At 38.9% G+C, this 22171-nt stretch overlaps 3 protein-coding genes across 4 annotated transcripts in view; all 3 read right to left on the reverse strand.

Moving 5' to 3' along the window:
* The window catches only part of hoxc3a (homeobox C3a), a 72161-nt gene that overhangs the window by 24589 nt on the left and 25401 nt on the right, over positions 1-22171 (reverse strand). For both annotated transcript variants that reach the window (XM_017707943.2, XM_017707942.2), the window contains exon 2: positions 2086-2147. The gene's annotated coding sequence lies outside the window, so the exon portion shown is untranslated. The remainder of the gene's footprint in view (positions 1-2085; positions 2148-22171) is intronic.
* hoxc5a (homeobox C5a) lies at positions 10726-13252 on the reverse strand. Its single transcript, XM_017707947.2, has 2 exons — positions 12635-13252; positions 10726-11811 (listed from the first exon to the last, which is right to left on the reverse strand). The coding sequence occupies exons 1-2, from the start codon at positions 13119-13121 to the stop codon at positions 11597-11599; spliced, it is 702 nt and encodes a 233-aa protein (XP_017563436.1). The 5' UTR covers positions 13122-13252; the 3' UTR covers positions 10726-11596.
* hoxc6a (homeobox C6a) lies at positions 14258-16590 on the reverse strand. Its single transcript, XM_017707946.2, has 2 exons — positions 15866-16590; positions 14258-15326 (listed from the first exon to the last, which is right to left on the reverse strand). The coding sequence occupies exons 1-2, from the start codon at positions 16263-16265 to the stop codon at positions 15025-15027; spliced, it is 702 nt and encodes a 233-aa protein (XP_017563435.1). The 5' UTR covers positions 16266-16590; the 3' UTR covers positions 14258-15024.

A 22171-nucleotide genomic window follows, 5' to 3' on the forward strand; every position in this document is an offset into this window, starting at 1 on the left:
GACTTGTTCCAATAGTTCACTGCCAAGCGGTTATTGATGAGCGAACAACGATGAATTCCTTCTGCACACAAATGGCCTCAGATCCAACACCAAGCTCAATAACTAGTTATAATGTAGAGAGTTGGGGGGGGGAGGGGGGAGCCCTGCGGGCGAACTTGCTTGATGTTTCATTTGTACGTTAGTGAATTTTTTTTTTTGATAACACAAATGATAGATGGGAAGATAGAGAGATAGATAGATGGACAGACAGAGAGACAGACGTGTAGATGTCCTTTTTTTCAGTTTTGACAGAGGAATTGGTTGAAGTATCCAAACCCACTTAGTTAGTCTTTATTTTTTATTTATTTATTCATTAATTTACAAAAATGATATAATGGTAAGATGATATATGGAAAGAAGGGTAGCCGGACAAACAGATATGTATGGACTTTTTTTCTATTTTCAGTGTTTGAAAGAGTAATTGGTAACGATATTAACACTGGCAAGTTTTTTGTCTTTTCATGGATGAATGAATGGCTATAGATAGATAGATAGATAGATAGATAGGTAGATAGATAGATAGATAGATAGATAGATAGATAGATAGATAGATAGATAAACAGATAAATACATAGTCATTGTATTTTTATTTTTTATTATTTTTCAGATATCAGAGAATAATAGGCTAATATAAGTAAGCCAATGTCTTTTTTCCCCAAAAATGATAAGGATGGATGGATAGACAGACAGACAGACGTGTTTTCTTTTTTCTGAAAGAGTAAAAGGTTACGATTTTAAATTCCATAAACTCCTAGTTAGCATGTTATTTTAATGCCACTTTCCATTTTATTCATTTCGTGTTTTATTGTTACTATTTTCCATTTGCTTCTCAGTTGAGTCTCGGGAAGGAAACATTATCCAGTGTCATTCAAGGGCGCCCAAATGACTCATTAACCACCAATAAGCACCGGTGAGTGCTGAGCCACTGTGGCGGTTCTTTCTATCTTAAGATTAGATTTAATAGATATTTTTTTATTTTCAATTTTCCTTTCATGCGAGTGTCGAAACTAGAATATAATTTAGTGTCAGAGCACCACATCATCACATCAGAAAAATAACTAGTGAACTACAAGTAAGTACTTCAGTAAATCCTTTAGCACGGCTTGTTCTAGTTCTAGCTGTTCTAGAACTTTCTGCGGGCTAAATTCGATTCTCAGAAATATGAAATACACTGACCGCTTGGCACTGTATGTTATCTGGACAGTACATGCTCCAACACTGGCAAGATGAAAGTGCCAAGAGAAACTCTGAATTGCTCTGAATGACCTCTGTTTGAATAGGAGATTACTGGAGTTTCCCAAAAGCAGCCTAGCATTAAGAGAACAAGGCAGTTAGATAAGATGTTTGGGGGAACTCTATAATATGGTGTGTAGTTATTTATACATGTTTTCAAATCGGTATTTTCGAGTACCTATACATATACAGGTAGTTTTAACTTAAATTCATATTATTACTCACCTGATTAAGGACATATATTTAGACGTTAATTAAAAACAAACGACTAATAGGTTATCTGCTTATAATCATTCAGACGTTATATATAATTGGAAAATATTGACCTCTAGCCATTGATTTTGGATCAATGAGTTTGGTGGTTTAATACGCTCAATCTCTGGCTGTTCCAGCATCCCTGTAATTGTTAAACTATTCCTTCTGTAGTTTTAAAAGAAAAATTAGCTAAAAATAATAAATGCCACACAAATCACATTTATTATTAGTATTATTATTGTTATTATTATTATTATTATTGTTATTATTATTATTATTATATTTTGTATGGGGAATTATAATGTAACACCTCGATCAGGTTTATTATTATTTATTAAATTGAATGTTTTTTATTAATGACATCATGGCTCTGTTTCCATCAGTGCAAAGCTTGCAGGTCTAGCATTATAATACACAGCTTTTTAGCAATTATTAACAGGCGGAGAGGTCTTTCTGTGGCCTTTCTCAGAGAACACTGCCCTCTGTGTTTGCTCCCTAGCGAAACAAGAAAGGACAGGTAGGTTTGGACGGGCCAGAAAATCAAAAACCAAGACTTACCGGTACCGCCAAGCTCTCTGCCCTCTTCTCATAGTTTTATCCTTTCCTGTCTGTTAGAGAGACTGAAAGGTGGAGAGGGAGAAAAGTGGGGAAGAGGAAAAAAAGCGAAATTTATTAAAAAGGGAAATTATATTTTTTTGATCTGCAACATGGCTAAATGCTAACAATCCACCAATAATAATTCAATCAAGGACAAACCACACAAATCATACATAAATGACACTACAATCTGATACAAAGATAGAATAAAGAATACTCTCTCTCTCTCTCTCTCTCTCTCTCCCTCTCTCTCTCTCTCTCTCTGTCTCTCTCTCTCTCTACCTCTCTCTCTCTCTCCCTTTTGTTTCTGAGGGTGACTTAAGTGAACTGTCCTAAGGCATGATCCTCTTAACTGGGACAATGATATGCATTTAGCTCAAGTTATTTTCAGAATTATTTCCTTGATGGATTTGTTTATTTTTGGCAGAAATGGAAGATCTAAAACTGACCCCACCCTTTCGGGGGGCCCACATGCAAAAATCTCCCTTTTGATGAAAAAGAAATATATAATAAGTAAATAAATACATATTGAATAATGTCAAGTTTGGTTTTGGACCATGCTGGACTTTCAACAGACTTTTATACATGTAAGAAACAATGATATTTCTCTAAGATATATAAGCAATAAGCATATTTTAAATAGAGAGAGAAATACAAAAGCAGATCCCGAGAGATCTTCATAAATATCTCTTGTTTGGAAATATGTTTTCATAAAATCTAAAATGAATAGCCACCCAAAAGACTCTGTGCCTTTGATTGCTTCAGCCACTTTTGGTGAACATTTCCACAGGTTAACAAAGGATATTTTGCAGTGCCATAAGCTACCATAATGGGCCAAATACCATTCCTAATACATCTCTAGCTGTCATGAAACAAGCGTTTCTTATCATTGGGTTTTCTAAACATTAACATGCTATGGGATTTACCAGTGACTTGTTGGGACCTGCTGCTCCTGTCCTAACAAGAACTTATTTATGAACAGAATGTGGGAGGCAAATCTAATATTGCAACTCCCTTCTAGTCATCCCTCTGCATGCCTTGTCTAAATGCCCTGGGTGCTTTTCCATTCTCCTCGAAGGGTGTGGTGGAGCTATCATAAAAGTGGTATTGCAGTAAGGGTTATTTCTCCTTAAAACCTGAAAAGGAGGACAGCGAGCTGACCCCAAATGCAGAAGAACAAAAAGAGGGATATAAAACAGCGCCCCCTATTGGCTTTTGACGTTTTTGTTACTTTTTTCTGGTTAGTTATACCATACACATGCACACACTGGAAGAACATATGTATGAGTCTGTACCTTAATGCCTTTCAGTTTTGTGTTCTCAAGTTTAATTGGACATAATACAGGAGCATTCCGTCCTCAACTCTTACCAGAAGATACAATTTGAGGCTGAAGGAAGTGCATTGAATTTGCACATTTTCATTCAAATGTGTACATATTTTCCAACCTATTTAAGTATTTTAATGCAAATTATTGCTAAAAGTAAGCAAACTGAAAAACAAAATGTTGTTGGTATATTTTGTTAATGGGGAAAAGGTGCACATGAAAATTAAGCAATCTCCTCATTCACTTTCTATAGCTAGAAATCACACTGAAATTACAAGTTACAATTGCACCACGCAGTGCAGTGACAAGACCTTAAGTGTGTGAGTTTATATTTATAAATTTGATCAAGTATCAATATGAAGAAAATTATCTTCACAACACACTTAAAACATCCACCAATTTTTCACAACTTTGTCTCAATGGCTGCAGTGTAAACTCAATCAAATTGCTCTGATGTGAAAATAAAACTTACCAGCTTAGATTTCTTTACAATGGTGGTAAAATTAAACAGGGTCATGACTTTTATTATAGCCAGAATGCAAATATAGCCATTTTATTTACTATCCAAAAATGACCAGTGAACATACATGTGCCTTTTGAGATTTTATATAATGTTAATAATGGTAAAAAGTAGTGGTAAATTTGAAAACGTTTTCTTTGGGGACTATTTTGCCTTAGAACCCCTTAGAACACCCTTCTTGTATCTTTCTGTCATGAAAATATGTAGTACATAAGCCTTAAACCTTATCCTAAAGCTGTCGCAGAACTTTGTCTCAGGCATCAGGCAATGTGTTCATAACCATTTCATGAGATAACTTTCTGTACTGGAAGCTTTAGAGGCATTAATCTCTTCAGATGTCGGCCACCACTGTAAATAACTCTGACTCAGTAAGTTTCTCTACAACACAACATTTCACATCAAACTTCTCAGTTTGATGTGAAAATGACTTGGATCATATTTTAATAATAGAAATATGATTTAAACTGAAAATTGGTAGAATTGCCCCTTGAGGGATGTTATTCACAAAATAGAAGCAATGCACATGCTTTCTGCTTTCTTGGCTTAACACCCTTAATATTCATCATTAGCTTTATATTTTTCTGTGGAGCAGTCCTCAAATGACATGAGCTGCACTTATTAGATCATGAAAAGTTGAAACGCATACAGGATCTCTGAGATTACAGCAGAGGCCTGTGTTTAGATGAAACTGTAGAAGCTAAAGAAGACCTCTGAGGCAGTGTAGGCAACACTTTCAAGTTACAATCACCAATTATTATGCAGTCAACACAACCTGTAGAGCAGCAATATCCAGACCAAACTTCCTGCTGACATGTGAAACACAGCCCTCATGCCAGCTCCATTAGGGGTCACATTTGGATGAGTTTATAAACAAACACAGTGTTTTCAAGACACAGTAAAACATCTGCTACTGTAATAATGCTGTGATGCAGGCTCAGACCTGTAACCTGCCACATCGCAGCCAAATGCTCAATGAAGTGACCTTCGGCTAGCTTTGTTCTATCATTTTCACCTTTGTTCTGACCTTTATTTTTCCTCCAGGGCTGATGGCCATCAGTTGATGTTGAGACTCTCTTCAGTACTCTGAAAAATAAAGGTTCCAAAAGGGCTCTTTGAAGCAGTGCAAGAGAACAACCACTGTTGGTTCTCTAAAAAGCTTTGAATTCATGGTTCTTTAAAATTTGAAGGACCTCTAAGGTTCCACAGCCATTAGAGATATTTCTTAGAACCATTTAAGAACTCGTATTTGTTAAGAGTATACGAGCTTATGTAGTCATGCAGTTGGGATGTCATCACTGTCAGAACAAAACTTCCTATCTCTGTTTTGATGATTTCACTGTAAAGAATTTGAAAATGGCAGCCACAATTTACACTGTGTCAAAAATTTATTGGTAAATTCTCCAGTAGAAATGGTCCAAAACGACCTAGAATACAAAACAAAGTTTTTTTTTCTAAGAAGGATTTTTTCTTTCTCTTATAAAATAAATATATTGAAGATGACCTAACTTCATAAGAGATGTTAAAATATATCCAAAAAATGGTGGTACAAGGTTTTGTCCCAACAGCAACATTAGTTATATAATTAGTGCACTGGCCAATTTAATGTCAGCAGCATAAGCCTTTTCTTTTTTGACAGCTTAATCTGCTACAAATTGACAAAACTAGCAGCTTAGAATGAACAAACTAATTTTAATTGACCTCAAAGAGTGACTTTTCTGCTCTTTGACGTCATACTTTGAAGTCAACACTCCTGCTTCAGTCTTGCCTCTGAGAAACTACAGAAATGTCTCCATCACACTGCCCTGAAGGAAAGCCCTTTTGACTGTCCATGGTATTTACAACTCCATGGTATTTACAACCATAAGAATAGGCAGAAAAGGCCTCAGTTCTGCACACTCTTCATCTCCACTAGTATTTCTTTAAACACCTACACTGAGAGGGAGTCAGTGTACATAGGAATTAAGGAAAATTGTCTAACTGCTTTTTTGTGCTTGCACTTCATTGTTGAGCCTGCAACACAGAAACTACTTTGACATCAAAAATGACCATCAATTATGTATGACCTAAGATTACAAAGCTGAGGTATAACTGTACCCTCTCAAATACAACAAACATGATTATTGGGAACCTTGGTTCCCTGAACAAATGTTTAATCAATGGTTCTTTAGAGAATGAGATGTGTGAGTGTGAAGAACCTTTCAAAGATTAAAAGAAGCTCCGCAGAGTGTAAAGAAAAAAAATTCGAGGAGCCTTAAATTGGTAAATAATCTTTACATTATGTGAAACGTCTTTAACACTCACACATCTCATTTACTAAAATGGCTCGTGAGGGAGCCAAAAATGGTTTTCTATGACAGTTTGGCACCTTTTGTAAAGAATGTGGCTGGGTAGGGGGTCTGCTTTGCAGTTAAGCTCAAACGCTGTTCAGAAACATGGTCTCTTAAAAAGAAACGTTCCTTAATGGTTCTTGTCTTGGACAAATGCTTCTAGCAAAAAAACTTTAGATGCAGAAAATTTGTTTAAGCTTTAAAACATGCATCCCATTTTCATTAAAGACCATCTATTGAAAGCTTCTTTAGGGAGTCAACAAGGTTCTTCTGTGGTATCACACAAGAACCTTTTATTTACTATTTTATTTTATATTTTTGGCACATTGACTTTTAAATGTGTAGTGGTAACACATTTTAAATCATTACAAATGAATCACCTTTAATAATATTAACAACAACAACAACAACAATAATAATAACAATGGTTTATGTTTATCTTGCATCAAAACTAGACCCTTTTCTTTCCAAAATTATATTTTGGCATTAAAAACTCAACATCACTCATTGAGTAGTGTCTATTTTTACATTAACATTTCCTTTTTTTTGGGCTGGAACTCTTCTTAAAAGCTTCACAGTCTATGCATCATCAACATACAGCAGAGTTGAGACCACTCTGCACACTTTCACTACCATGTAATACTGAAAAGATTTCAAGGGATATTTCATTCTTATAAAGAACCTCTATAATACACTATATATCTATAATTAAAAACATATTCTTTTACATCCTTCAGTAAAGGCAGTGATTTTATAAAGAACTATAACAACTTAAAGGACCATTTTTTGCAAGGTCACACGGTTCTTCTCTGTGATTGAAAATTTGGTTGTATGTGATTGTTTGCAGAACCTTCTAAAATTCTCCTATATAGCACCGAAAAAGGGTTCCTCTATTGTTACAAGTCAAAGAACCTTTTTGGTGCAATATTGAGTCCTTTCTGCTGAGAGTGTGCATGAGTATGCAAGAGGACATATTGATGATCTATTGCTTTAACTGCACATTTTAATAATAAATGGTTCTAAATGGTGCTTGGATGTACGGTTCTAGGCAAAACATTAGCTGGTATGAAATCTTGATATTCCGGGAAACGTCTTCAGACTTTTAAAATGTTCTTTATGCTCACTCACACGTCTCTTTTCTCAAAAATGGTTATTCAAGAAAAAAAAGTTGCAACATGTCTTTTGAGAAGCAAACCTGGTGGTTCTTTTATGGTTTTACTCTAAAGAACCCTTTTTACACCTTTTACTTTTTAGAGCCCTCAACCTTCTTCGGCAGCCTTTTTAGTGTCAAAGAGTGCCCTTTCATTACAGTTTCAACATGGCATCAAAGAGTCCTGGTCCTTGTGTATGCCTGCACCACACATTGAGCGTTTTTCCTACCCTTGAGAAACCATTTCAGAGCAAACACTAAAATTTGCAGTGCAGGGATCCTGCTAGTTCAGGATTTTTGAAACACGGCCAAGCACAGCCACAGTATGGATTGATTCCTTATGCGAGAGAGCAAGGTCAGGCTGTGTTAAAATGACAGGGACCCTTAAATGCGAAGGCTTCAAACTGTTTTCTCTTTAATATTATTTCCAACATTTGGAAATATATAGGGATTTGAAGCAAACATGGAAAACTTTTACTAAAAATGATTTATCAGTGGGTCATTTCATCATGTGAAAGCTAATATATGACAGCTGTACAACATTAACCATCATGAGGCTAAGCCACAAAGCAGCCTTATTAGTTCATTTTCAAATATTTCTTCTTGAAATATAGCATATGTTTAATAAGCCACAGAATGCAGCAACATATAAAGTCAACCATGTACAAAGAAAGTGGCAGAGCAGGGTCTTTTTCAAGCTCCAGCAAGCCAGGCTTAGACAGAATGAGAGGCATCTGACTGAAGAGAAGGCCGCAAGTCTCTTAGTCCAAATATAACACTGTAAAGAAAGCTATGGCTTAAACTTTTCATACCATGATTATAATGGTCAAGCGGGGCCTCGTCTATCAAATTAAAAACCGCAGAATATCTCGAGTAAAGCCAACAAATAACAATGGCTGGGTGTTTTTTTTTTTTTCATAAGAGCCAGCCTGCAGAATGTGACAGATGTATTTCAATGCCAAATATAAGGCATGCATGGATATGAAGCACATAAGGAGCTACGAAGACTTGGGAGTGGCTTTTGTTGGTTTAAGCATGTTCCTGTGCATTGTTGTCCACATTGCCCTGTACATGACCCCACTGCACAGCGTTGCAGCTCTGCCCTGTACATGACCCCCCATAATGTCTCATCTAAAGATCTATGTGCTGCGCTCTGGGCTTTCATCTGCAACCCAATACAAGCGCTCTCAGCTTCACCAGTTCTTCCACAACAGAGACTTGGCCTAATCATTTCACAATAAGAGAATGCAAAATTCACCGCGTTAATTCTGAGAGATGGTGCAGCCCAAGCCAGGAAAAAGACAATTTCTTTTGAAGTATGGACCCAATATCCTTTTTGAGGATTTTAAGAAGTAATGCACGCACAGTCGCTATTAAAAAATAGATAGATACAAATAATTACAGTCCAAGAAGCTCTAATTCCTAAACTTCCCAGTTCGGGCATCAGCACCAATTCTTTCCAAGTGGAGAAAGAATTTGAAAAGGAGACCAGGAGAAGAACGCATTACGCGCTCCATGAGCCAATTTCTCAAAGAACAATTGAATCAGGCGAGCTGATTAATTCCCGAGAGAGTTGCAAAGGAAAGTGCATATTTAATTTAAAAGGGGAGAAACAAGCTTATTAACTTACTGCGACCGCCTGGGATCCATTTGCGAGAGTCGAACCTTACCGGACTGCAGAGTCCGGCGCGAGCGAGCCTGCCGCACTAACCGCCCTAAAGCCGTTCTCTCTGAGATAAGGCGAGCCAACAGCTGCGATTCCGGACAGTTAAGATTATATATGATGTAAATATATTGAGGGTTTGTCAGGTCTTCCAGGCCATAAAACCCACTCTAATGACCCCACGTGCTCTCCCTGAACCACTCGCAGGTCCAGCTTAAGGCAATCGGCATAAATAACCCTCAAAACTTCAAAATACGTGGCCAGAAAGCTAAAAAGAGGGGCTTACTTTTAAAAAAGCAACTTAGTAGCCACAGTTCTGCCGTGTGAGCCAGCGAGTGTTTCTGAAAACTTCAGCGTAGGTGAGTAAGAGCGACTAAAAAAGCTGCTTAAAGATGTTAAAATGCTGTTTTGTTTTGCGGGAGGTTAAGGTTTTTTTGAAGGTCGTTGGACTAAAAAAACGCATTGGTCATACTGAGGAGGATAAAACAGGGCGAAGCTTAATGTCTTCGGTTAAATCAACGTAAATAAACGAATAAGAAAAAGACGAACTAATTTTCATGATTATTTATAATAATATATTTCAGATGGTGCATCTACTGTTTTCTCGACCTTGAGTGATAGACAAGGCATGTGAGGACCTGTTATGTAACATGTCAGTTCATCTTAATGACATATTTCCACTGAAAAAAGGAACGAAGGAACCATGAAAAAATGAAGTAACCCAACATAACAATTTAGTGAAGACATGAGTCTCGAATGAAGGAGAATGCTGTTATGCTACAATAAGATACACTAAAGCAGTTTTAAATGCTGCCTTTTTTGCGATGTATGACGCAATTACGCAATCGTCTCGGCGTTTCGAGACTGTTTAAACGTTTAAATGCGAATCTGTGTGCGATGTGTACTTCTCATCCAAGCGGCTCTTTGAAACGCGCGTGTAAACTTCCGCTGCTCTGCTGAAAAGGAAACAGTTGTCAGTGTTTGAGAGGTGTGAGGAAACGCAGTAAAACTTTATTGGGGTCATAAAGTTTTATGCGCCTCTGTCTGAGGGCTACTGTAAATAATTGGTGGCCGGGGAAAGCCCCATCGCGCCTCATTATTTGGTCAACGAACAGTTTGGTGCTCGAGCACTTTGCAATGTGTTTACTTGTAACGAAATATGGAGCCAAACATTTAAATAACAGCCAACATCATGAAGTGTTTTCTCATAGACTCATGAGCAGAAAGGAAACAGGCCATGGTTGAAAAATATAAGGGTACTTTAAGCAAAGGCCTGTGCAGGATGAGGAATCCAGCCAAAACATAAAATACAGTAGAAATGAATGTGCCTTTATGGTTCACACATTTTTCTAAATAAGATGTGCAAGTGTGAAGAACCTTTTTGAGGTTTGAAGAACCTTCACGTTAGATTCATTTGCATTTTCCCCTGGAGTCAAGAACCTTTAATGAACCATTATTTTTTAAAGAATGTATAAAAATATAAAAATGCTTCTTGAGAGATTTATTTTAGAAGTTATTAGCTATGAAAGGACGAAACTAACTAAAAATCTAATATTTAATAGATTTCTTCTGGTATAGAAAGTTATAAAGCAGTCAGAATTGCGATTTGAAGGCTATTCAGTCGTAAGTTTATTTCATCGTGAGGCCACCACATTATTTCACTTATATACAGAGCTTATAAACTATAATTAAGCATTTAGACGTATTTAGCCCCTAAAATGGAGAAACACATGATGTCACACTTCTTACCAATTGAAGACTAAAAAAAAATTATAAAAAGTGGACTATGTAACATTTCACTGGTCAGCCCTTGACTGACCGCGCCCCTGTTGGTTCTAACAAACTCGAATAGTTTACTTTACTGGTAGAAAGTCAGACTAACCATTTACAGTCTTCAACAGCAAAAGAAAACCACAGTGTAAGGAAACACAAAGACTTAGCGTGATAGTGCAGCGTACAGTGCATAATATAACAATATATGCTCAGTTACTCGCGTTGCGTGCAGTTCGTCATTACTGTGCTCGTCTTGTTGATGCGTTCACGTTAGACAGTACAATATACAGACATAGTCTATTAGACATACAAAAGTAACATACAGAAGGCAAATTAATTCATATTCAAAGCTCGAATGTCACATATGTACACATTTTGAAACAAAACAATATTTCCTTTTTCTTCACCCATAAACAATGAACTCTCCAACCACTATAGTTACAGTTCCACAACCAACCTATATTGTAAAATAAACGGGAATGGGCGTGGTCCAAATAAGCCCCTCCTCTCTGGCAGTCTTATGAACTCAACAAGTGATGCGACAATACATATTACATAACGACAATTTTACAAACACGTAAACGGCCTGTATGGCCTGTACTTAAAAGGCATGAAATAATTTCCAAACATTGAAGGTACTGTGATAAACTTAAGTTGGATTTCCATCCTGTTTGGCACGTTGCCATGCCATAATTCTCTCACCATGCCATCACATTAAAGAGCACCTTTGACTTTCAGTTTTGAGTCCTTCTTCCACTTCATGCGGCGGTTCTGGAACCAGATTTTGATTTGCCTCTCGTTTAGGCAGAGGTTATTGGCGATCTCGATTCGCCTGCGCCGTGTGAGGTATCGGTTGAAATGGAACTCTTTCTCCAACTCCAGAGTCTGGTAGCGGGTGTAACTGGTTCGTGACCTTTTACCATCAGATTCTGGGGTGGCATCAGAAAGATATTGGTTATCTCCTGCACATTTGCGACGTTCTTCCACATGCATTTTTGCATCAGTGCAAATGATGAAGTCCTCTAGCACACCATCCACAAGACATACCTGATCTAACCACGATGAAATAAAAAAAAGCATTCAAAATAAAAAAGACTATGGAGGAGCTTGCAAAATGGAATGGAACTTAAATACTTTCCATTAAAAAATGTGCCCTAGTTTTTTAAATGTACACGTGATTTTGGCATTAAAGAAACTGCTGCTGTGGTTGCAAGTCCTTTTGGAAGTATCACTTTTAGAGCAGCGTAAGCCAGTCACACCATTGAAAACCACTAAGTGCTCCGGGAAGGGAATGACATTTTTAAAGCATGGTCCTATAGCCGAAAATTGGACTTTGAGGTTCAGTATGGGACTCTGTCCTCTGTCCCGTTTTCAGTGCAGAAAGCTCACCTTCCCATTTTCCCATTTTCACTGCTAAATGATTTCTTGGAAAGAAATCAAACGCCCATAGCAATATTTAAATTTGCATTCGTCGCTTTTTCTATTTTTGTTTCTCTTATCCAATTATATCGCAGTAAATTTGGCCGCAGATCACCTCTTCACAGTAACAGGACAGGTTTACGAGCAATGGATGCCTTTGTCATAAAATTTACGACCGCGAGTTTTATTATTTCCTGCTTTTGGCCTATAAAACTCAAGAGGAAAAAAGTATGGAGGGACTAAAAACACGGAGAGGAAGGAGATGTGATGACGAGAATGAGAGATGCACAGTTTTTCTCTCCTTTTTAAAAAAAACATTAAATGTAACTTTACCGTGGCTAATGTGCAGCTTGGTCATCCACGGATAGATCTGCGGTTGCGACTGGGTCTGGTGCTCAGTCGAATTAGTTTGCTGTTTGATCGTTGGAGTGCTCTCCAGCTTCACATCTCCAGCCTGGCTCTTGTCGCTGGGCTTCTCCGTAACTTCCATAATCTCCTCGGATTTTTGGCTCAACAGTCCGTGACCGAGCAAGTTGTACCCGCGTGTGCTAACGGGGCTTGGGGAGCCCACCGCTGCGCAGGGTTGTCGATGTGGTGGTGGTGCGCTGATCCTGGCACGGTCGTGTGTGCTCATCGCCTCCCGTTTCGGGGAGTTGGAGGACACTTGAGGGGCTAGAGCTCCACTGAGATCGAGCCCTCCGTAAGCATAATTGGACTGGTGGAACTCTGAGAGAGACCCATAGTTGCCAAAAGTGTGCATGGTGAAAGAGGACGCGTCGTGCGTCGGCTTACAAAAGGAGTTCCCTACGTACGAGCTCATTCTACTTCCGAAACAAAACAGCCTAGAGAGGACTCGAGCACCAGAAACACGCAGTCACACCAGAAATCAACATAAAGCATACATAGGTTGTTTGTTGTTTGTTGTTTATACTGTTTATTGGATTTGGTGCCTCTTTTTTGGAAGTTGAGGGGGTTTGTCCTAAAAAGAGCAGGATTTATAGGTGGGGGGATATCATTTGCGTTTTTTTTTTTCGGGATGCAACGTGTAATGCCCAAATATGGGAAGTTTAAATAGAATCACGTGCAAATGTTGGCCAGTCATAAATTGGCTTGATCCCCAGGAGGTTATTGATGGACTGGGGGAACGTGTCCGATAAATTCGTGGTATGGAGACCATCTAGGGGTCTGGGCAAAAAGGGGCGAGACAGTTAGACAAGAGCGTCATCTGGTGTCTGATACTGGGCAAAGCTGACACAGTATCTCACATATACACGTGCGCGCGTGCGAAAGTCCTTTCCTGTGTTATTGTAATGACATAGGCCTATCACTATTGAAAATTCTATTGTCTATCTCAATCAGCTTATGTGGATGTTCTTTTAAGGGAGACAAATGGAGATGCTCTGATGTTCCAAGATGTTGGAACCCTCTTGTTACAAGGGTACCATAAAATAACAGTTGTGACAGTGACTATTTGGCCGTAACTGTACATTGGTGCAATTTTTAATCAAAAATCACTTCTCACAGGCGGCCTAGTCCATTTATTGACCAAACAGTCCCTCAAATTAGGCACCACGTCACCCAGACAAGGGAACCGTACTGTAATCATATGTTTCCCGCAGTCCCTGAAACCATTCGGTTATACGTTAATGTATAACTTTGTTCAGTACGTTGTATGTTATATAAAGAAGAGACAACCCAACACTGACATGAGAAAAAGTCTCTTTTCAACATAATTCCGAATTTTCCCCCAAATTGCATTAAATATTTCATGTATTCATGTTGTTTCAACTGGAACTAACGCTTAGTTTGTGGAAAACGGAAAGTGTTGCGTACAATCAAAATATGATGTGGTTTTATAAAAAAAAGATATGAAGTAGACAAAGCAAACCGAGCAGTTTTGTCTTTAATACATTTTATTAAATAATACACATTTGTGTGACAAACAATAGACTTATAATTGCGAACCAAGGTGTTTTTTTCTCTTTTTTCTTTTTCTTTTTTTACATTTTCATATCTGATTTATTCGCTTAAAGACGTTATAATGATGGCTATAAGAGTTTTTTATTTTGTTTTGTTTTATTAAATTCACTGAACAGTATAAGTTTAGCCAGTACAGCGGCGCTTTGCACATCCATGCACTGACGGGATATAGGCGAATGAATTTAACACAAAAAGTCAGAAGAGTTTAGGTAGTACGGTTCATCCCGTCAATGCTGGTGCTTTTGTACAAATGAGCGAGAACAAAACAACACAATATGTGCATAGACTATATTTTTTCCTTCACATTTGAAATGCTGATGGTACATTTTTGCAAACTGCATCAGTGAGAAAACAAAAGCATAGCCCACTGATCCAAGTAGCGCACAGTTCGTTTCATAGAGTAACTGTCTACAAGGCTATAGAAACACAATAATACTAGGACTGGGTACCACACAAATAGCATGTATTGGTGACATTTTTTATTTGTTTATCCACAATGACAAAAACAAGGCAATACAAAGAGGTGTGAATTGCATAACGCTGGGTATACCCTCTCTCCTTCTGTCTCTCTCTCTCTCTCTACTCTATGTGAGTATTTGTGTGGTATTGATAGGGGAAAGGGAAAGAGATATAGCAGAATATACAGTCCATGCAGTTACAATTGCATTTCTGAGAAGTTTAGGTAGTTACGTTGCAGTTTAACAGGCGTTTAGGATTAAAATACAAAACATAGAAACGTATTATTAGTCATTCTTTTTCACTTCTTCTGTCTTCTCCTGAACACTCTGTTTCTCTGCCTCCTGCGTTGGCCCCGACTCGGTTCCGGTTACAGTCGAAGTTAAGTTGGTCTCTTTCTTCCATTTCATGCGGCGGTTCTGGAACCAGATTTTGATCTGGCGCTCTGTTAAGCACAGAGCGTTGGCGATCTCAATCCGTCTGCGTCTGGTCAAATAGCGATTGAAGTGGAATTCCTTTTCCAGCTCCAGGGTCTGGTATCGGGAGTAAATCTGTCGACCTCTCCTTCTGTCTGAGCCGTACCCAACTCCTGTTTACAACATGGAAAAAACAAAGAACGATGGAGAGATAATATGAAGTGAATGAACAAATATGACAAGTAACCAAAGCACAAAAAATCCATACGGAACTATTAGCAAGTGGGAAATTGCAGCTGGCGATTTGCATCGTCTTTTATGTATTAAATAATTATATGTAAATGAATAAAATATATCAGCGATTGAGTGAGACGTACCTTTTCTTACTTTTTTCCCCTCAAACTCTTCGCTAATATTCCACAACTTCACTTTTTTAAAAATATTCAGAAATTTGTTTTCAATTTCCAGGGCATTTTAAAACTAGGCGCAAGTTTTTAAAAATTCTTTTGGTGCTGGAGTTTAGAAGGAGCTTTTGGCCAAATGGGATTCCCCCTCTTTGAAAAAAGGGCCCTTTTATAGTCTGACGATTTAGCAGTGGTTTATGGGGCCATAAAATGTAGCCGCTCCGTTGCTAGGACATATCGTAAAAAAGGGCGAGCCGTTTCCACCAGGGTAGATCCCCCCCAAAAGCCCCACTGCTGACTAAACTCACCGCTGTGCGAGTTCATGCGCTGCATCCACGGGTAGATCTGAATGTTTCCCTTCTGCTCCTGCGTCCCGCCTCGAGCTTGTTCCAGGCTGTAGTCCTGAGCAACGTGGCTCTGCGCATTGAGTCCCATGCTCGTTTGCCTGCAGCTGGGGAGCACGTCCTTGTCCTGGAGGAACACGTTAGATCCGTACTCGTAGGGTCCCCGGCTTGACCCGAACACCACGTTGTCTTGGGGGGAGTAGAAAGGGGACGCGTAAATCCGGTTCTGGGTCACCGTGGAGCCGTAAGACGAGAAATGTCTGACCGGATCATAGGTGCTCGTGTTCAGTGGCATGTTGGGCAAAACCTCTTGGCCACCGGATAAATGGCACGAGAGCGACGGGTTCGCGAAATACGAATTCATGCCGGTTTTTTGTTTTTTTTTTTCTTTTGTTTCCCCCCTATCGCCCTCTCATCAACTCTACCTTCTTTCCTATTTCCCACCTTTTCCCAGGCTCTCTCACGCTTTCCTCTCTGCGCGCCTAAGTGTGTGTGTGTGTCCCTCGCCCATGCATACACACACACACACACACTCTCACATACACACACACACTCACTCTCACAACACAACACTTCGCGCGTGTCCTTCCTGCCTTCCAAACTCGCTTTCAAATGAAGTTCAAGCGGGATTTCAATAATATTAATTTCTAGTCTCCGGTTAAGACGCGCAAACCAAGTGTTATAGCCAAGGCTTGGCTCAAGGAAGGACAATATGACAACGTCACCTGACCACTCTCCACCAATTGAAAGCGCTGTGTACGAGGGGAATATGTAGCTTGTAGCTTCATATCCCACTGGTTTCAGTTGATAATGTTTAAGGAAAACAGTCTCTCTCTCTCTCTCTCTCTCTCTCTCTCTCTCTCTCTCTCTCTCGCTCTCTCTCTCTCTCTCGCTCTCTCTTTTGGATAAGGAGGGAAATATGACCTAAATGTACAACAATCAGTGCGTCAAATGCGTCATAAGTCAGAGAGGGAGGCAAACAACATGCTCAATAAGTGAGTTCGTGGGAATATTTGGCTTTTATGCACGTTCAAATGAGCTCGAATTCACTTAATCGAAGGACCTATTCACATTAATGTGCACAATGTCTTCTATGATATTACATTTAAGAATGATATGTTGATGTTTTTAGATGAAAACAGTGGACTTGTCCATGGCGGAGCTGTCCTGATGATAAGAGCTTAAAACTCTACTGAACACTGAATATATTTGCCGGTTAAATCATCAACGTTACCCCACAGCAGCAGGTATCATGGGCCTTTGTGCTGAAATGAGCAATTACAGTATAAAGTGGTTAATATATATTTCTCTAAATGGGCTTATTTACACTTCAGTCAAAGAGCTCCACTGAGGCCGTTTGAACAGGGAGATCATTTCATTATTGTGTGAAATATCTGTTTTCTTTTCGTTTCCTCGGGCTTTTCTTGGTTGTAAAAGGGAAACGTCTTTGCCTTTCCTTTCCTCATTTGTATTGTATTGATAATTTCGCCGCTAAAGGGGTAAGAGGAAGGAGGCGGGGGGGAGGGGGCATCTTACTAAAGAATGCGTCAAACGCGCCTCGGTGCCATAAAAGTCACAAAACCAACTGAAGACTTCCAGCTCTGAAGTAATTACCGTCTGCACTTTTTTTTTTTGGGGGGGGTGGGGGGGGGGCTGTGCAGCGGGTCGCTTATCTCATAGACTGAATGCTGCTTATTCTTTAGCAATTACCTAAACACAATGTGCGCTTCAAACTGAGGCTCGAATAATTTCCGAGCAGAATGGCGAAGCAAGTCTTTACAGTTTTGCGGATTAACGTGGCATCATTGTGGCTCCTGTGGTCAGTATTAGCCCTCAAACCTTAAACCTCACACCCAGCGGAGAAATCAGAGCGGACAGCTCCATATTTTTACCTGATTTACGCAAATGTGGCCCCGTAGGTTGAATGATCTGTAAAATCCCTCTCGATCACAAAAGTGGAAAAACGGGCATTTTGAAATGAGCGCGTGGTGCAGAGCGAGTGACCCTAATGCAGTCCACATGACTGAAAGTGTGAGGCCAAAAACAGTGGTCCTGAAAGAGGTGCGCGCGATATTAGATTGACAGAAGAGCAGAGTTTAGCCCCTGCCTGACAGGGGAAAAGGCTCTAAACAGGAGTGAGGTATGTAAATCTGCTTATTAATTCAATTTATTTCAGACGTAAATGACATTAACGAAAAAATGGTGCTTGACGCAGCGCTGCCTGTGAACAGAAGGGGATTAATGTCTTAAAGACACTGCGCGAGCTACAAAAAATAGTTGCCTGCTCGCATTTCGCCCACACTTATTTCACTCATACAGCAATCGGATATAGATGAGCGATCGCTGACGTAAATATATCTTAATACAACATTACATTATATTATTATTAAGTCAGAAAAGAGGAAAATAGCTTATAAATGTAATAATAATTTGGTTTAGATTAGTTTTTAAAGTAATTCCTATGAACAATATTCACAAAAATAATACATCACAAAATACTGATGATGATGATGATGATAATAATAATAACAATAATAATAACAACAATAATTATAACAGTAATGATCAAAATAATGTTGTTGATAATGATTGGATTGTTGCTGATATTGTTGTTGGTTGTTTATTTGTAGGCCAGTTATAATAACAACAATAGCAGTAATAATAATAATAATAAACAATAAATCTATATATTTATTTCATTATTGTTTTTTATTTTCATATTATATGAATTATTATGCTAATAATAATAATAATTCCTAAATAATAAGTGCAAAATTGTTCGATTCCAGTGCAGTAATTGTTATTAGTAGTTATTATTTAGTAATGCGCTCTTACAACAATAAAATACAAGATTTGCGATATTTATGATTTATGATTATGATTAGTTACCACAGCTTGGTGAGTCATCGCTTATACACACAACCTATTCTGTGCGTACAAATTGACTATTCATATGTTTAGATTTTTAGTGAACACTTCTTAATTAATTAATTTTTTTGCAAATTTGCTTCTTAAATAAAGACAAAAACAGATAAATAAATAAACAACAAGAGAAACATATTCGCCGCAAATCAAAACCTTTCCTTGTTTGCAGAGTCAACGGCTAATCAACACGATCTCAGTCAGAAAAGTGAATGTGAGCTGCACGTGAGCCTCGTCACACACGCAGATAAACACAGATTTGCTGCGGCAAATGTAGAATAAATGAGAGGAACGAAGAAGCTGATATGCGCGTGCTGAGCGCAGCACTGTTGGCCTACCGTCTGCCCTCTCCTACATTACTTTAGCGCCTATGCTAGGCCTGCGCCTCATCCTGCACTCTGTCCGAAAATGAGAAAGATCAAAGCAGGTGACGTGTCTCTGCAAGTTCTGAGTCTTTGATCTTCAACAGTATAACTCTCGATCGGCTTTGAAGTGAGAGCCTTTCATTAGGGGGGTATTTAATATTGCCCCACTCTTTGCCCGCGCCGCTCTTCGCTTCTTTGCCAGCGCGAGCTGCGAGTAAAGCTCGGCGCGCTCACAGTCAGCTGTTGGTATGTGACTCGGGAGAAAAAGAGCTGTAAGTGTTTTATTGCAGCCCTAAAGACGAATCACATGGCTGCGTCTCAGGCGTTGGAAGCGGCAATAAACTGAGAGCCCGTTTGGCCTGTATTTCCTTTGACTTGACGAGAAGCGCTCACTCAGAGCTGTTACACCAAAAAAAAGACTTTATCTCTTACACTGTGTACTAGCAGCTGCGACATGAGCGCGAGGCTTAACTGCAAGACGAAAGGGAAAAAGAGAGAAGCTGCCAAACTGCGCTCTGCTAATTGCGAGCTCAGCACATAGCCGAGGTCTGCGTGAGACTGTTTGTATTGGCCTGTTGACACGTAATGGATTTTTCACTACAGGAAATTCAAACGCCAAATCCCTCAAGTCGATGTTCCAGGCCCCAACTTTTCCAAGCGCTTGCTGTCAACTGTGTCGATGGATCTGAGCGAAAACAAAATCCATAATTGTAACGTGACGGCTGTAACAATGCTCTCAGACGCAGCTTAGCGCTTATTAGCAAGGCAAGACCCCAAAAGAGGCATTATGGTTTTTAACTAGCACAAGATTATCTTGTGAAATGACGCGGCCCTGTTGTGGCCTCCATGCGGTAGAGAGAACTCGCACTGCCCTGCGCTTCTCGCTGGAGATATGGCTGGAATTGAAAGTTTGCTTGGAATTTCTTTTACATTTACATCAACTGTAGATTATGGTTGGAGTTCTGCGCGCGTGGGGACGCCAGACTGGCCCACGGCTTACCTCAGAGCGGGCGATGCTCTACAAATGTGTCACTTTCCCATTGTTTGGGACCTTGTTATGCCCACCTTTTAGATTCAGTACACGTAGCAATAAACAGTGGACTGGAGCAATACTGGTACAAATCGGCTGCACATGATGTCAACTCATAGAGTTCGACTTATTAAGAGGCACAACTGCAGACAGTGAAAAAACATCCGCTCAGGAAACACAAACACACGCACAAATACTGGTACACAACATGAATTACTTTCCCCATTTCGAATACGCTCGTGTATGAAATACCCTTGAAAAATTTGCTTATGATTTTGTTGTGTCAAGTTGTTGCACACAATGAAAATGTTACACCAACACAATTGCTTTTTATATTATGCTATATGTTCTGTATTATAACACACACACACACACACACACACACGTAATATATATATATATATATATATATATATATATATATATATATATATATATATATATATATATATATAAAATGTACGTACATATTTTACGTTTTATTTTACATTAATGAACAACTACTTGACATATTTTACCTACAAACAGCGTTATTTCTAGCAGTGTAGGAAACCATTGAAAATATAAAATAGCATAAATAACAGTATAAATGTACAAGGCATCTTCAAGCTTCACAAAAGTACTAATTGAGTTTGCCATAATTGCAATAATTTGCAGGATTAACATTTAGAAGTACTACACGTGCAAACAAACACAATCTGGACATATGACTTTTTGCTGTGACTACAAAAGAATTGGTGGCTAAAATGAATTTCCCTTTTCTCTTTTCAGATATCAACACGTGGATTTCCCAGAAGCCATGATGGTGTTTATGTTCAAATCCATTCAACATAATCCATCTTTAGCACAGCACAGTTCAGGTTAAAACATGTGAATGTGTGCATAATAATAAGAAGAATAATCGTATAACATAATTAATACGTTAATAATTGTAACCACCTTCGATAAAACTACACATATTTTTATCTGACTGCTGGAAGACACACATTTGTTTTATATGTAATTTCCCGCAAATAAACTACAAGAAAAAAATGGTTTCAATGTTTGTATTTTTTTCTTTCTCTATGAATAAGACTTTACATATATACATATATACATATGTCTGCCACGCTGCCCCATAAAGATATGATTACCACTTCAGCAGGACAAGAGAAAAACACTCAACTTTATATTTATGACTGAGAAGTCAGTGGCCTTTCTGAGCATCTGTTACTCCCTCCAATGGCCTTGTATGTAGAGTGGGCACAAGGTGGCAGTGTTGGTTGATTTAATCCTCATGCAGTGACGTTGTTTGTAGATTTAATACAGTGTGTGTGTGTGTGTGTGTGTGTGCGTGTGTGGGGGGGTGGTGTAAGAGTTGGGGGTGGTAGGGTGTTGCCAAATCAGCAAATAACAGACAAGTATGACACATCTGGTAGCAGGCAAGTCTTAGAAGTCATTGAACACATTTGGAAGTTGGTCATTGAACACTTCGTCATCAATATCTGTTTCACTATGGTATTTTACTACATCATACTATGAATTATGGGATGCATGAAGATAATCAGTTTTCGTCATAGTTTGCATATTGACACAGACGTCCAGTCAGAGTCAGTGACTAAAGTTTCAGCTGTAGCTTATAACATGGACACGTGATATATGGGAATGAACAACCTCCATCTATTTTCGTCCTCTCTCTCTCTCTCTCTCTCTATCTATCTCTATCTCTATCTCCCCTTCTCTGTCTCACACACACACACACACACACACACACACACACACACACACACACACACACACACACACACACGCATGCATCTAAACGTTTCTGAACATCTTTAAGAACACCGCAAACATCCTGCGTGCGTAAAAGGCGCACGATGGCTGGCCACAACCTGGCTCTTCCAAAATGGCTCAGTTCTGGCGTTTGGAACGGAGCCGGGCCTGGTCGTCCTCAGCATCAATGATATGTAT

This window comes from Pygocentrus nattereri, chromosome 9 (genome assembly GCF_015220715.1).
Source record: "Pygocentrus nattereri isolate fPygNat1 chromosome 9, fPygNat1.pri, whole genome shotgun sequence".
NCBI lineage: Eukaryota > Metazoa > Chordata > Actinopteri > Characiformes > Serrasalmidae > Pygocentrus > Pygocentrus nattereri.